We start from the raw sequence: 17,846 nt of genomic DNA, 5'->3' as shown, positions 1-17,846 counted from the left end.
CCGTCTGTCCGTCTGTCCGTCTGTCCGTCTGTCCGTCTGTCCGTCTGTCCGTCTGTCCGTCTGTCCGTCTGTCCGTCTGTTCGTCTGCCCGTCTGCCCGTCTGCCCGTCCGTCTGCCCGTCTGTCCGTCTGTCCGTCTGCCCGTCTGCCCGTCTGCCCGTCTGCCCGTCTGCCCGTCTGCCCGTCTGCCCGTCTGCCCGTCTGCCCGTCTGTCCGTCTGCCCGTCTGCCCGTCTGTCCGTCTGTCCGTCTGTCCGTCTGTCCGTCTGTCCGTCTGCCCGTCTGCCCGTCTGTCCGTCTGTCCGTCTGTCCGTCTGCCCGTACTACTGATGTGATGCCTCTACACCTGCATTGCTTGCTGTTTGGGGTTTTAGGCTGGGTTTCTGTACAGCACTTTGTGACATCAGCTGATGTAAGAAGGACTTTATAAAAATGTGATTGATTGCTTGATTTCACTGTGTGGTGTGTCTAGCTATAATGACTCTCTATTGTTTAAAGGTAATGATGCCATTGCCCTTCAGTTCAATATTGTATATTTTCCATAATGTCTATCTATAATGTTTCTGTGGATCAGAGAGGAGACAGACAGGTCATTACCAGGGTTGAGGATTAAACGGGTTAGATGGAACTTTAGCATAGGGACAGGTCAATAAGGGACGGTCTGGGTGGTGATTTAACAGACGGACAGATGCAGGGTCACGCCTCTCCACTGGGGACAGATTGGTTAACAATAACGGAGCAGGACAGGGGCTAATGTGTTTAATTAGCCTTTGACCCCCAGGGGCTGACCCCTTCTGGTGTGTCAAACACAGAGCTCCTCTGTCAGACCACTGACCAATCAAAGATCTCCCCTAACAGTGTCATAATAGGGATTAGTTCAAAGTGTCCCTGGTCCTAGATAGACCGTCGCTGTACCGCTTGCTTGTGGGGAAATAGTCTGTGCTTACCTAGGTTACCCCATTGGCTCACAGCAAATAACTGACCTTTTTCAAATGCAATTTTCTTGTCTGCTTGTTTTAGTCGATTACAAAACCACATTTAGTTTTTTTACAGATATGTTCAATATCTCCCAGTCTGCTGTCCCCAATTGCTTCAAAATGTATACCATTGTTACTGTACCCAAGAAAGCAAAGGTAACTGAACTAAATGACTATTGCCCCGTAGTCTCAATTACCTCGACTAACCGGTGCCCCCACACACTGACTCTGTACCGGTACCCACCCTGTATATAGTCTCCACATTGACTCTGTACCAGTACCCACCCTGTATATAGCCTCCACATTGACTCTGTACCGGTATCCCCTGTATATAGCCTCCACATTGACTCTGTACCGGTATCCCCTGTATATAGCCTCCACATTGACTCTGTACCGGTACCCCCTGTATATAGCCTCCACACTGACTCTGTACCGGTACCCACCCTGTATATAGCCTCCACATTGACTCTGTACCGGTACCCCCTGTATATAGCCTCCACACTGACTCTGTACCGGTACCCACCCTGTATATAGCCTCCACATTGACTCTGTACCAGTACCCCCTGTATATAGCCTCCACACTGACTCTGGACCAGTACCCCCTGTATACAGCCTCCACATTGACTCTGTACCAGTACCCCCTGTATATAGCCTCCACACTGACTCTGGACCGGTACCCCCTGTATACAGCCTCCACATTGACTCTGTACCAGTACCCCTGTATATAGCCTCCACACTGACTCTGGACCGGTACCCCCTGTATATAGCCTCCACATTGACTCTGTACCGGTACCCCCTGTATATAGCCTCCACATTGACTCTGTACCGGTACCCCCTGTATATAGCCTCCACACTGACTCTGTACCAGTACCCACCCTGTATATAGCCTCCACATTGACTCTGTACCGGTACCCCCTGTATATAGCCTCCACATTGACTCTGTACCGGTACCACCTGTATATAGCCTCCACATTGACTCTGTACCGGTACCCCCTGTATATAGCCTCCACACTGACTCTGTACCGGTACCCCCTGTATACAGCCTCCACATTGACTCTGTACCGGTACCCCCTGTATAAAGCCTCCACACTGACTCTGGACCGGTACCCCTGTATATAGCCTCCACATTGACTCTGTACCGGTACCCACCCTGTATATAGTCTCACTATTGTTATCTTACTGCTGCTCTTTAATTACTTGTTACTTTTATTTCTTATGCTTATTCATATTTTTATTCATTTTTATACTGCATTGTTGGTAAGCATTTCACTGTAAGGTCTACATATGATTAATACAATTTGATTTGATTTGATTAGCACTCACTTCTGTCATCATGACGTGCTTTGAGAGGCTTACGGATCATATCACCTCCACCTGACAGAGACTCACTTCAATTTGCATACCGCCCCAATAGATGCACAGAAGACGCAATCGCCGTCGCACTGCACACTGACCCATCTGGACAAGAGGAGACCTACGGCAACTGGACGCACAACCGCAGGGCTCTCCAAAGGGTGGTGCAGTCTGCCCAATACCGGGGCAATAAGCCTGTCCTCCAGGACACTTACCCGATGTTACAGGAAGGCCATAAAGAAATACTGCATCCCCCATCTCATATGTATATACTGTATTCTATACTATTCCACCCATCTCATATGTATATACTGTATTCTATACTATGCCACCCATCTCATATGTATATACTGTATTCTATACTATTCCACCCATCTCTTATGTATATACTGTATTCTATACTATGCCACCCATCTCATATGTATATACTGTACTCTATACTATGCCACTGTATCTTAGTCCAATACCCTCTGACATAAACTCAGCAAAAAAGAAACGTCCCTTTTTCAGGACCTTGTCTTTCAAAGATAATTCGTAAAAATCCAAATAACTTCACAGATCTTCATTGTAAAGGGTTTAAACACTGTTTCCCATGCTTGTTCAATGAACCATAAACAATTAATGAACATGCACCTGTGGAACGGTCGTTAAGACACTACTTCTGTCTCTGCTGCTAAAGCCACTTTCTACCACTCTAAATTCCAAGCTTCTGCCTCTAACCCTAGGAAGCTCTTTGCCACCTTCTCCTCCCTCCTGAATCCCCCCCTCCCTCTCTGCAGATGACTTCGTCAACCATTTTGAAAAGAAGGTCGACGACATCCGATCCTCGTTTGCTAAGTCAAACGACACCGCTGGTTCTGCTCACACTGCCCTACCCTGTGCTCTGACCTCTTTCTCCCTCTCTCTCCAGATGAAATCTCGCGTCTTGTGACGGCCGGCCTCCCAACAACCTGCCCGCTTGACCCTATCCCCTCCTCTCTTCTCCAGACCATTTCCGGAGACCTTCTCCCTTACCTCACCTCGCTCATCAACTCATCCTGACCACTGGCTACGTCCCTTCCGTCCTCAAGAGAGCGAGAGTTGCACCCTTCTGAAAAAACCTACACTCGATCCCTCCGATGTCAACAACTACAGACCAGTATCCCTTCTTTCTTTTGTCTCCAAAACTCTTGAACGTGCCGTCCTTGGCCAGCTCTACCGCTATCTCTCTCAGAATGACCTTCTTGATCCAAATCAGTCAGGTTTCAAGACTAGTCATTCAACTGAGACTGCTCTTCTCTGTATCACGGAGGCGCTCCGCACCGCTAAAGCTAACTCTCTCTCCTCTGCTCTCATCCTTCTAGACCTATCGGCTGCCTTCGATACTGTGAACCATCAGATCCTCCTCTCCACCCTCTCCGAGTTGGGCATCTCCGGCGCGGCCCTCGCTTGGATTGCGTCCTACCTGACAGGTCGCTCCTACCAGGTGGCGTGGCGAGAATCTGTCTCCTCACCACGCGCTCTCACCACTGGTGTCCCCAGGGCTCTGTTCTAGGCCCTCTCCTATTCTCGCTATACACCAAGTCACTTGGCTCTGTCATAACCTCACATGGTCTCTCCTATCATTGCTATGCAGACGACACACAATTAATCTTCTCCTTTCCCCTTCTGATGACCAGGTGGCTCATCGCATCTCTGCATGTCTGGCAGACATATCAGTGTGGATGACGGATCACCACCTCAAGCTGAACCTCGGCAAGACGGAGCTGCTCTTCCTCCTGGGGAAGGACTGCCCGTTCCATGATCTCGCCATCACGGTTGACAACTCCACTGTGTCCTCCTCCCAGAGCGCTAAGAACCTTGGCGTGATCCTGGACAACACCCTGTCGTTCTCAACTAACATCAAGGCGGTGGCCCGTTCCTGTAGGTTCATGCTCTACAACATCCGCAGAGTACGACCCTGCCTCACACAGGAAACGGCGCAGGTCCTAATCCAGGCACTTGTCATCTCCCGTCTGGATTACTGCAACTCGCTGTTGGCTGGGCTCCCTGCCTGTGCCATTAAACCCCTACAACTCATCCAGAACGCCGCAGCCCGTCTGGTGTTCAACCTTCCCAAGTTCTCTCACGTCACCCCGCTCCTCCGCTCTCTCCACTGGCTTCCAGTTGAAGCTCGCATCCGCTACAAGACCATGGTGCTTGCCTACGGAGCTGTGAGGGGAACGGCACCTCAGTACCTCCAGGCTCTGATCAGGCCCTACACCCAAACAAGGGCACTGCGTTCATCCACCTCTGGCCTGCTCGCCTCCCTACCACTGAGGAAGTACAGTTCCCGCTCAGCCCAGTCAAAACTGTTCGCTGCTCTGGCCCCCAATGGTGGAACAAACTCCCTCACGACGCCAGGACAGCGGAGTCAATCACCACCTTCCGGAGACACCTGAAACCCCACCTCTTTAAGGAATACCTAGGATAGGATAAGTAATCCTTCTCACCCCCTTTAAGATTTAGATGCACTATTGTAAAGTGTTCCACTGGATGTCATAAGGTGAATGCACCAATTTGTAAGTCGCTCTGGATAAGAGCGTCTGCTAAATGACTTAAATGTAAATGTAACAGTCTACAGATGGTAGGCAATTAAGGTCACAGTTATGAAAAGTTAGGACACTGAAGAGGCCTTTCTACTGACTCTGAAAAACAACAAAGAAAAATGCAGAGGGTCCCTGCTCATATGCGTGAACGTGTGAGATGCCAAAGGCAGCGCTACAGGGAGACAGGACGGACAGCTAATCGTCCTCGCAGTGGCAGACCACGTGTACCAACACCTGCACAGGATCGGTACATCCGAACATAACCCCTGCGGGACAGGTACAGGATGGCAACAACAACTGCCAGAGTTACACCAGGAACGCACAATCCCTCCATCAGTGCTCAGACTGTCCGCAATAGGCTGAGAGAGGCTGGACTGAGGGATTGTAGGCCTGTTGTAAGGCAGGTCCTCACCAGACATTACCGGCAACAACGTCGCCTATGGGTACAAACCCACCGTCACTGGACCAGACACGACAGACAAAAAGTGCTCTTCACTGATGAGTCGCGGTTTTGTCTCACCTGGGGTGATAGTCGGATTTGCGTTTATCGTCGAAGGAATGAGCGTTATACAGAGGCCTGTACTCTGGAGCGGGATCGATTTGGAGGTGGAGGGTCCATCATGGTCTAGGGCGGTGTGTCACAGTATCATCGGACTGAGCTTGTTGTCATTGCAGGCAATCTCAACGCTGTGTGTTACAGGAAGACATCCTCCTCCCTCATGTGGTACCCTTCCTGCAGGCTCATCCTGACATGACCCTCCAGCATGACAATGCCACCAGCCATACTGCTTGTTCTGTGCATGATTTCCAGCAAGACAGGAATGTCAGTGTTCTGCCATGGCCAGCGAAGAGCCTAGATCTCAATCCCATTGAGCACGTCAGAGACCTGTTGGATCGGAGGGTGAGGTCTTGGGCCATTCCCCACAGAAATGTCCAGGAACTTGCAGGTGCCTTGGTGGAAGAGTGGGGTAACATCTCACAGCAAGAACTTACAAATCTGGTGCAATTCATGAGGTGGAGATGCACTGCAGTACTTAATGCAGCTGGTGGCCACACCACACACTGACTGTTACTCACTGCAGTACTTAATGCAGCTGGTGGCCACACCACACACTGACTGTTACTTTTGATTTTGACCCCCCTTTGTTCAGGGACACATTATTCCATTTCTGTTAGACACATGCCTGTGGAACTTGTTCAGTTTATGTCTCAGTTGTTGAATCTTGTTATGATCATACAATTTCTTGCACATGTTAATTAAGTTTGCTGAAAATAAATGTAGTTGACAGAGAGGACGTTTATTTTTTTCTGAGTTTATATGTGTATATTCCTAATCCTCCTTTCTTAGATTTACGTGTATTTTGGGCATATGTTGTGAAACTGTTAAATATTACTTATTAGATATTACTGGACTGTTGGAGCTAGAAGCACAAGCATTTCACTACACCCACAATAATATCTGATAAACACGTGTATGTGACCAATAAGATCTGCTAACCATGGGTATGTGACCAATAACATCTGCTAACCATGTGTATGTGACCAATAACATCTACTAACCATGTGTATGTGACCAATAACATCTACTAACCATGCGTATGTGACCAATAACATCTGCTAACCATGGGTATGTGACCAATAACATCTACTAACCATGCGTATGTGACCAATAACATCTACTAACCACGGGTATGTGACCAATAACATCTGCTAACCATGGGTATGTGACCAATAACATCTACTAACCATGCGTATGTGACCAATAACATCTGCTAACCCTGTGTATGTGACCAATAACATCTGTTAACCATGGGTATGTGACCAATAACATCTACTAACCACGTGTATGTGACCAATAACATCTACTAACCATGGGTATGTGACCAATAACATCTACTAACCATGGGTATGTGACCAATAACATCTACTAACCATGCGTATGTGACCAATAACATCTACTAACCATGGGTATGTGACCAATAACATCTACTAACCATGTGTATGTGACCAATAACATCTACTAACCATGGGTATGTGACCAATAACATCTACTAACCATGTGTATGTGACCAATAACATCTACTAACCATGTGTATGTGACCAATAACATCTACTAACCATGGGTATGTGACCAATAACATCTACTAACCATGTGTATGTGACCAATAACATCTACTAACCATGGGTATGTGACCAATAACATCTACTAACCATGTGTATGTGACCAATAACATCTACTAACCATGTGTATGTGACCAATAACATCTACTAACCATGGGTATGTGACCAATAACATCTACTAACCATGTGTATGTGACCAATAACATCTACTAACCATGGGTATGTGACCAATAACATCTACTAACCATGTGTATGTGACCAATAACATCTACTAACCATGGGTATGTGACCAATAACATCTACTAACCATGGGTATGTGACCAATAACATCTACTAACCATGTGTATGTGACCAATAACATCTACTAACCATGGGTACGTGACCAATAACATCTACTAACCATGTGTATGTGACCAATAACATCTACTAACCATGTGTATGTGACCAATAACATCTACTAACCATGGGTATGTGACCAATAACATCTACTAACCATGTGTATGTGACCAATAACATCTACTAACCATGGGTATGTGACCAATAACATCTACTAACCATGTGTATGTGACCAATAACATCTACTAACCATGTGTATGTGACCAATAACATCTACTAACCATGGGTATGTGACCAATAACATCTACTAACCATGTGTATGTGACCAATAACATCTACTAACCATGGGTATGTGACCAATAACATCTACTAACCATGTGTATGTGACCAATAACATCTACTAACCATGGGTATGTGACCAATAACATCTACTAACCATGGGTATGTGACCAATAACATCTACTAACCATGTGTATGTGACCAATAACATCTACTAACCATGGGTATGTGACCAATAACATCTACTAACCATGGGTATGTGACCAATAACATCTACTAACCATGTGTATGTGACCAATAACATCTACTAACCATGTGTATGTGACCAATAACATCTACTAACCATGGGTATGTGACCAATAACATCTACTAAACACGTGTATGTGACCAATAACATTTAATTTGATTTGATATGTAAGAATGCTGTTAATTGACTACAGCTCAGACTTCAACACCATAGTGCCTCCAAGCTCATCACTAAGCTCAGGGCCCTGGGTCTAAAACCCCACCCTGTGCAACTGGGTCCTGGACTTCCTGATGAGCCGCCCCAGGTGGTGAAGGTAGGGAACAGCACCTCCACCTTATCACTGCATTGTCGGAACTGGAAGCACAAGCATTTAGCTACACTCGCATTAACATCTGCTAACCATGTGTATGTGACAAATAACATTTGATTTGATTTGACCTCGCTGACTATCAACACAACCAAAGTTTGCGTGCTCAGCCCCTCCTGTACTCCCTGTTCACCTATGACTGCGTGGCCATGCACGCTCCATCTCAATCATCAAGTTTTGCAGACAACACAACAGTAGTAGGCCTGATTACCAACAACATCGAGATGGGGGTACTCGGGCAGCCCTGGTGGAGTGGCGCCAGGAAACCTCTCCTCAATGTCAACCAAATAAAGGAGCTGATCGTGGACTTCAGGAAACAGCAGAGAGACGTACTGATCAACATCGATGGGACAGCAGTGGAGAAGGTGAAAAGATTTAAGTTCCTCGCGTACACCTCACTGACAATCTGAAATGGTCCACCCACACAGACAGTGTGGTGAAGGGCCGGCAGCACCCCTTCAACCTCAGGATGCTCTCCTGCCCAACGCATCACCGGGGCATCCTGCCCTCCAGAACCAACATCTGCTAAAAAATGTGTGTGTGACCAATAAAATTACTTTTCAACATTGCCTACTCCCTAGTGTTGTCACTACTTAGAAACATGTAATATTGTAGGGCATCCTCATGCGCACTTCATGGCGGTGCCACCTGAGTGAGAGAGTAAGTTAGTTAGCTTGCTAATGAATGGAACATTAATCTTAGGGATAGGCGTCCCTCCTGCGGTGAAACTGGAGGCTGCACAATTCAAATAAATAATCATAAAAATGATGGATATCAAACATTTAGGTACATACATAGTGTCTTATATTGGTTGAAAGCTGAAATTCTTGTTAATCTAACTGCACTGTCTGATTTACAGTAGCCATTACAGTGAAAACATGCCATGTGATTGGTTGAGGACGGTGTCCTACATCAAAACAGTTTTCCACAGGTTTCATAAATTCACAAATAACGATGAAGTATTCAACTACTTTTTGAAAATCTTACTCTGATTGTTAACCATATGGTCCCAGCTCTACACTTTGTTAAAACAAGTTAAAATACATTTCTATCCACTCCTCAGATCCCCTAAAATGTAATCAAACTATAATATTTCATACGGACAGAAGTATGTTCAATAGGAAACCGATTTTAGCAGGTGCGTCTTGTCTTCATCGCGCGCCCAAACACGAATTTCCAAGAGTGTGTCCCTGTACTAAAACTCATACTTCTTACTCGTTTTGGAAGTTACAAGCCTGAAACCTCAAACATAGACTAGGCTCTGGACTGGGCTAACGCGGTCTGGAACAGTCCAGACTCGGTTCGGGACCACTACCTGGAGTTCACCCGCCGTTTCGAGCTGTGTTCGATCATCCACCAGAGGGTAAACAAACTTCTTACTCGTTTTGGACAAGCCTGAAACTTCGAACATAGACTGCTGACACACTGTGGAAGGAATCGCATCCTGGGAGCTAAAAATTATTATTTCCATATTCAAAAATGTCAAAAATCCATTTTATTCTTGTTTTTTTCTCCTACCATATTTATGGTGTTATAGTCTCCTACATTATTTTAACATTTCTACAACCTTCAAAGTGTTTTCTTTCCAATGGTACCAATTATATACATATCCTGGCTTCAGAACCTGAGCAACAGGCAGTTTACTTTGGGCACGTCATTCAGGCGGAAATGGAGAAAAAGACTAGTTTTCAGCTTGCCATGACAAAAAACAAACAGACTATACGACTACAAGTAGTGAGTGGAGTTATTATTTGGTATTTTATTAGGATCCCCATTATCTGTTGCAAAAGCAGCATCTTCTCTTCCTAGGGTCAACACAAAACATGAAACATAATACAGTGCCTTAAGAAAGTATTCGGCCCCCTTGAACTTTGCGACCTTTTGCCACATTTCAGGCTTCAAACATAAAGATATAAAACTGTATTTTTTGTGAAGAATCAACAACAAGTGGGACACAATCATGAAGTACAACGACATTTATTGGATATTTCAAACTTTTTTAACAAATCAAAAACTGAAAAATTGGGCGTGCAAAATTATTCAGCCCCCTTAAGTTAATACTTTGTAGCACCACCTTTGCTGCGATTACAGCTGTAAGTCGCTTGGGGTATGTCTCTATCAGTTTTGCACATCGAGAGACTGACATTTTTCCCAATTCCTCCTTGCAAAACAGCTCGAGCTCAGTGAGGTTGGATGGAGAGCATTTGTGAACAGCAGTTTTCAGTTCTTTCCACAGATTCTCGATTAGATTCAGGTCTGGACTTTGACTTGGCCATTCTAACACCTGGATATGTTTATTTTTGAACCATTCCATTGTAGATTTTGCTTTATGTTTTGGATCATTGTCTTGTTGGAAGACAAATCTCCATCCCAGTCTCAGGTCTTTTGCAGACTCCATCAGGTTTTCTTCCAGAATGGTCCTGTATTTGGCTCCATCCATCTTCCCATCAATTTTAACCATCTTCCCTGTCCCTGCTGAAGAAAAGCAGGCCCAAACCATGATGCTGCCACCACCACGTTTGACAGTGGGGATGGTGTGTTCAGGGTGATGAGCTGTGTTGCTTTTACGCCAAACATAGCGTTTTGCATTGTTGCCAAAAAGTTCAATTTTGGTTTCATCTGACCAGAGCACCTTCTTCCACATGTTTGGTGTGTCTCCCAGGTGGCTTGTGGCAAACTTTAAACAACACTTTTTATGGATATATTTAAGAAATGACTTGATTACACACAGGTGGATTGTATTTATCATCATTAGTCATTATCATCATTAGTCATTTAGGTCAACATTGGATCATTCAGAGATCCTCACTGAACTTCTGGAGAGAGTTTGCTGCACTGAAAGTAAAGGGGCTGAATAATTTTGCACGCCCAATTTTTCAGTTTTTGATTTGTTAAAAAGTTTGAAATATCCAATAAATGTCGTTCCACTTCATAATTGTGTCCCACTTGTTGTTGATTCTTCACAAAAAATGTAGTTTTATATCTTTATGTTTGAAGCCTGAAATGTGGCAAAAGGTCGCAAAGTTCAAGGGGGCCGAATACTTTCGCAAGGCACTGTATCTCAGTCTATATCAGTCAGTCTGTTGCTGCTACCGTCTCTCATGACCGAAATGGCTTCTGGACATCAGAACAGCGGCTATTCACCTCGAATTGGACAAAGAGTTTTTCTTTAATGAGTTGGACGGGAAGGATATACTCCAAACACCCAAACAGGCCCTGAACCCCATCATTCACTTGAGACAGAAACTGAGACTTTGCTGAAAGAGATCAGGGTGCCTTGTGAGGATCAGGCGACGAATCTAATCTGCATTTTGCCATTAGTATTGTTAGCAAACGTTCAATCGCTGGAAAATAAATGAGACAAACTGAAAGCACATATATCCTACCAACGGGACATTAAAAACTGTAATATCTTATGTTTCACTGAGTCGTGGCTGAACGAAAACATTAATAACATACAGCTAATAGATTATACACTGTATAGGCAGGATAGAATAGCAGCCTCTGGTAATTACATTGTTTTATGTATTTATTTTACCTTTATTTGAAAGTCAGTTAATTAAGAACAAATTCTTATTTACAATGAAGGTCTAGGAACAGTGGGTTAACTGACTTGTTCAGGGGCAGAACGACAGATTTTTACCTTGTCAGCTCGGGGATTTGATCTAGCAACCTTGCAAACCATTACAGATTATAAATGGAAGCACAGCTGAGAGCTGCCCAGTGACAAGAGCCTACCAGACGAGCTAAATAACTTCTATGCTCGCATCGAGGCAAGCAACACTGAAACATGCATGAGAGCACCAGCTGTTCCGGACGACTGTGTGATCACGCTCTCCAGAGCCAATGTGAGTTATACCTTTAAACAGGTCTACATTAACACGGCTGCAGGGCCAGACAGATTATCCGGATGTGTACTCTGAGGATCCACTGACCAACTGACAAGTGTCTTCATTGACATTTTCAACCTCTGCCTGTCTGAGTCTGTAATAACAACATGTTTAAAACAGGCCACCATAATCCCTGTACCCAAGAACACTAAGGTAACTGCCTAAATGACTACCGACCCTTAGCACTCGCGTCTGTGGTAATGACATGCTTTGAAAGGCTGGTCATGGCTCACATCAACGCTATTATCCCGGAAACCCTACACCTACTCCAATTTGCATATCGACCCAACAGATCCACAGATGATGCAATCTTTGTTGCACTCCACACTGCCCTTTCACACCTGGACAAAAGGAACACCTACGTTAGAATGCTATTCATTGACTACAGCTCAGCGTTCAACACCATAGTGCCCTCAAATCTCATCACTAAGTTAAGGAACATGGGACTAAACACCTCCCTCTGCAACTGGATCCTGGACTTCCTGACGGCCCGCCCCCAGGTGGTAAGGGGAGGTAACAACACATCCGATATGCTGATCCTCAACACCCCTCAGGGGTGCTCAGTCCCCTCCTGTACTCCCTGTTCACTCATGACTGCACTGCCAGGCGCGACTCCAACACCATCATTAAGTTTGCCGATGACACAACAGTGGTAGGCCTGATCACCGACATCGATGAGCCTATTCGCAGGTTAGAGTCCTGACCGTGTGGTGCCAGGACAACAACCTCTCTCTCATTTTGATCAAGACAAAAGAGATGATTGTGGACTATAGGAAAAGGTGGACCAAGCACGCCCCCATCCTCATCGACGGGGCTGTAGTGGAGCAGGTTGAGAGCTTCAAGTTCCTTGGCATCCACATCACCAACAAACGAACATACCTTACATGGTTCAGGGACACCAAGACAGTTGTGAAGAGGGCACAACAAAACTTATTCTCCCTCAGGAGACTGAAAATATTTGGCATGAGTCCTCAGGTCCTCCAACGCTTTTACTATGGATATAGATACTTTTGTACCTGATTCCTCCAGCATCTTCACAAGGTCCTTGCTGTTGTTCTGGGATTGATTTGCACTTTTTGCACCAAAGTACGTTCATCTCTAGGAGACAGAATGAGTCTCCTTCCTGAGCGGTATGACGGCTGCGTGGTCCCATGGTGTTTATACTTGCGTACTATTGTTTGTACAGATGAACGCGGTACCTTCAGGCGTTTGGAAATTACTCCCAAGGATGAACCAGACTTGTGGAGGTCTACAATTATTTTTCTGAGGTCTTGGCTGATTTCTTTTGATTTTCCCATGATGTCAAGTAAAGAGGCACTGAGTTTGAAGGTAGGCCTTGAAATACATCCACAGGTTTGTAAGTCGCTCTGGATAAGAGCGTCTGCTAAATGACTTAAATGTAAATGTAATGTAAATGTACACCTCCAATTGATTCAAATGATTCGAATTAGCTTATTAGAAGCTTCTAAAGCCATAACATCATTTTCTGGAATTTTCCAAGCTGTTTAAAGGTACAGTCAACTTAGTGTATGTAAATTCCTGACCCACTGGAATTGTGATACAGTGAATTATATGTGAAATAATCTGTCTGTAAACAATTGTTGGAAAAGTTTCATACACAAAGTAGATGTCCTAACCGACTTGCGAGAACTATAGTTTGTTCACAAGAAATGTGTGGAGTGGTTGAAAAACGAGTTTTAATGACTCCAACTTGAGTGTATGTAAACTTCCGACTTCAACTGTATATCAGTCATTATCTCTGTATATCAGTCGAAATCAGTCAGTCCATATCAGTCTATACCAGGGCATCCATATCAGTCTATACCAGGGCATCCATATCAGTCTATCTATATCAGTATATATTAGTCAGGCTATATTTGTTCATATCAGTCAGTCTATATCAGCTTATATCAGTTAGTCTATATCAGTCCGTCTATATCAGTCTATATCAGTTAGTCTATATCAGTCAGTCTATATCAGTTAGTCTATAACAGTTAGTCTATATCCGTCCGTCTATATCAGTCTATACCAGTCAGTCTATTTCAGTTAGTCAGTTAGTCTATATCATATCACCTCCACCCTACCTGACACCCTAGACCCACTCCAATTTGCTTACTGCCCAAATAGGTCCACAGATGATGCAATCTCAACTACACTGCACACTGCCCTAACGCATCTGGACAAGAGGTGAGAATGCTGTTCATCGATTACAGCTCAGCATTTGACACCATAGTACCCTCCAAACTAGTCATCAAGTTCGAGACCCTGGGTCTCGACCCCGCCCTGTGCAACTGGGTACTGGTCTTCCTGACGGGCCGCCCCCAGGTGGTGAGGGTAGGTAACAACATCTCCACCCCGCTGATCCTCAACACTGGGGCCCCACAAGGGTGCGTTCTGAGCCCTCTCCTGTACTCCCTGTTCACCCACGACTGCGTGGCCACGCACGCCTCCAACTCAATCATCAAGTTTGCGGACGACACAACAGTGGTAGGCTTGATTACCAACAACGACGAGACGGCCTACAGGGAGGAGGTGAGGGCCCTCGGAGTGTGGTGTGTCCTCACACTCAACGTCAACAAAACTAAGGAGATGATTGTGGACTTCAGGAAACAGCAGAGGGAACACCCCCCTATCCACATCGATGGGACAATAGTGGAGAGGGTAGAAAGTTTTAAGTTCCTCGGCATACACATCCACCCACACAGACAGCATCATGAAGAAGGCGCAGCAGCGCCTCTTCAACCTCAGGAGGCTGAAGAAATTCGGCTTGTCACCAAAAGCACTCACAAACTTCTACAGATGCACAATCGAGAGCATCCTGTCGGGCTGTATCACCGCCTGGTACGGCAACTGCTCCGCCCACAACCGTAAGGCTCTCCAGAGGGTAGTGAGGTCTGCACAATGCATCACCGGGGGCAAACTACCTGCCCTCCAGGACACCTACACCACCCGATGTCACAGGAAGGCCATAAAGATCATCAAGGACATCAACCACCGAGCCACTGCCTGTTCACCCCGCTGTCATCCAGAAGGTGAGGTCAGTACAGGTGCATCAAAGCTGGGACCGAGAGACTAAAAACAGCTTCTATCTCAAGGCCATCAGACTGTTAAACAGCCACCACTAACATTGAGTGGCTGCTGCCAACACACTGACTCAACTCCAGCCACTTTAATAATGGGAATTGATGGGAAATTATGTAAAATATATCACTAGCCACTTTAAAAATGCTACTTAATATAATGTTTACATACATTACATTATTCATCTCATATTTATACGTATATACTGTACTCTATATCATCTACTGCATCTTTATGTAATACATGTATCACTAGCCACTTTGAACTATGCCACTTTGTTTACATACTCATCTCATATGTATATACTGTACTCGATACCATCTACTGCATCTTGCCTATGCCGCTCTGTACCATCACTCTGTCACGCCCTGGTCTTAGTATTTTTTGTTTATATATTTATTTGGTCAGGCCAGGGTGTGACATGGGTTTATTTTGTTGTGTTCTTATTGGGGTTTTAGTAGGCATTGGGATTGCGGCTGAGTAGGGGTGTCTAGCATAGGTTGGCTGCCTGAGGCGGTTCTCAATCAGAGTCAGGTGATTCTCGTTGTCTCTGATTGGGAACCATATTTAGGTAGCCTGGGTTTCACTGTGTGTTTGGTGGGTGATTGTTCCTCTCTCTGTGTTTGTTGTCACAAGATAGGCTGTATAGATTTTCTCGTTTCGTTTGTTGTTTTGTATATTTAGTTATTTCATGTATCGTTCATGTTTCATTAAAGAACATGAATAACCACCACGCCACATTTTGGTCCACTCTTCATTCAACAGAAGAACGTTGTTACACACATATGTCTATGGCGCTCTGTACCATCACTCATTCATATATCTTTATGTACATATTCTTTAAATCTTTACACTTGTGTGTATAAGATAGTAGTTTTGGAATTGTTAGTTAGATTACTCGTTGGTTATTACTGCATTGTCGGAACTAGAAGCACAAGCATTTCGCTACACTCGAATTAACATCTGCTAACCATGTGTATGTGACAAATACATTTGATTTGGTTTGATTTATCAGTCAGTCTATATCAGTCGGTCTGCATCAGTCTATATCAGTCAGTCTATATTAGTCAGTGTACATCAGTCTATATCAGTCAGTCTATATTAGTCAGTATGCATCAGACTATATCAGTCAGTCTATTTCTTTCTAAATGAGTCAGTATGCACCAGTCTATATCAGTCAGTCTATATTAATCAGTCTGCATTAGTCAGTCTGCATCAGTCAATATCAGGCTGTCTATATTAATCAGTCTGCATTAGTCAGTCTGCATCAGTCAATATCAGGCTGTCTATATCAGTCAGTCTATATCAGACTATATGAGACAGTGTGTGTACACTGTAACCCTGGTATGTAGGAGGTGATATCCACACACTGTAACCCTGGTATGTAGGAGGTGATATCCACTCACTGTAACCCTGGTATGTAGGAGGTGATGTCCACACACTGTAACCCTGGTATGTAGGAGGTGATATCCACACACTGTAACCCTGGTATGTAGGAGGTGATGTCCACACACTGTAACCCTGGTATGTAAGGAGGTGATATCCACTCACTGTAACCCTGGTATGTAGGAGGTGATGTCCACACAGTTTTAAGGGAGTTTTAAAATCACCCAATTGGAACCTCCCATTTTAAATTGGTAATAAAACACTTGGTGAATGCACTTGGTGAATGCACCAATTTGTAAGTCGCTCTGGATAAGAGCGTCTGCTAAATGACTTAAATGTAAATGTAAACAAACAGTGCCATATGTTTAATGTGTGTTTTAATGGTGAGGAGGAAGTGTTTAATGTGTGTTTTAATAGTGAGGAGGAAGTGTTTAATGTGTGTTTTAATAGAGAGGAGGAAGTGTTTAATGTGTGTTTTAATAGAGAGGAGGAAGTGTTTAATGTGTGTTTTAATAGAGAGGAGGAAGTGTTTAATGTGTTTTAATAGAGAGGAGGAAGTGTTTAATGTGTGTTTTAATAGAGAGGAGGAAGTGTTTAATGTGTGTTTTAATAGAGAGGAGGAAGTGTTTAATGTGTTTTAATAGAGAGGAGGAAGTGTTTAATGTGTGTTTTAATAGTGAGGAGGAAGTGTTTAATGTGTTTTAATAGTGAGGAGGAAGTGTTTAATGTGTGTTTTAATAGAGAGGAGGAAGTGTTTAATGTGTGTTTTAATAGAGAGGAGGAAGTGTTTAATGTGTTTTAATAGAGAGGAGGAAGTGATTAATGTGTGTTTTAATAGAGATGAGGAAGTGTTTAATGTGTTTTAATAGTGAGGAGGAAGTGTTTAATGTGTGTTTTAATAGAGAGGAGAAAGTGTTTAATGTGTGTTTTAATAGAGAGGAGGAAGTGATTAATGTGTTTTAATAGTGAGGAGGAAGTGTTTAATGTGTGTTTTTTTTTTTTTTTTAATAGTGAGGAGGAAGTGTTTAATGTGTTTTAATAGTGAGGAGGAAGTGTTTAATGTGTTTTAATAGTGAGGAGGAAGTGTTTAATGTGTTTTAATAGAGAGGATGAAGTGATTAATGTGTTTTAATAGAGAGGAGGAAGTGATTAATGTGTTTTAATAGAGAGGAGGAAGTGTTTAATGTGTTTTAATAGTGAGGAGGAAGTGTTTAATGTGTTTTAATAGTGAGGAGGAAGTGTTT

General features: G+C 44.1%; 1 protein-coding gene across 1 annotated transcript in view; it reads right to left on the bottom strand.

Moving 5' to 3' along the window:
- Positions 1-8,838: 8,838 nt before the first annotated feature.
- LOC127911922 (uncharacterized) overlaps positions 8,839-17,846 on the bottom strand; it is a 36,088-nt gene continuing 27,080 nt past the window's right edge. Inside the window, exon 3 of the mRNA XM_052479972.1 lies at positions 8,839-8,893. Coding sequence (XP_052335932.1) covers positions 8,839-8,893 — 55 coding nt within the window. The remainder of the gene's footprint in view (positions 8,894-17,846) is intronic.

This window comes from Oncorhynchus keta, chromosome 25 (assembly GCF_023373465.1).
Source record: "Oncorhynchus keta strain PuntledgeMale-10-30-2019 chromosome 25, Oket_V2, whole genome shotgun sequence".
Lineage (NCBI taxonomy): Eukaryota > Metazoa > Chordata > Actinopteri > Salmoniformes > Salmonidae > Oncorhynchus > Oncorhynchus keta.
The sequence above is the reverse complement of the archived record's forward strand: the minus strand, read 5'-3'. Positions and strand labels throughout refer to the sequence as shown.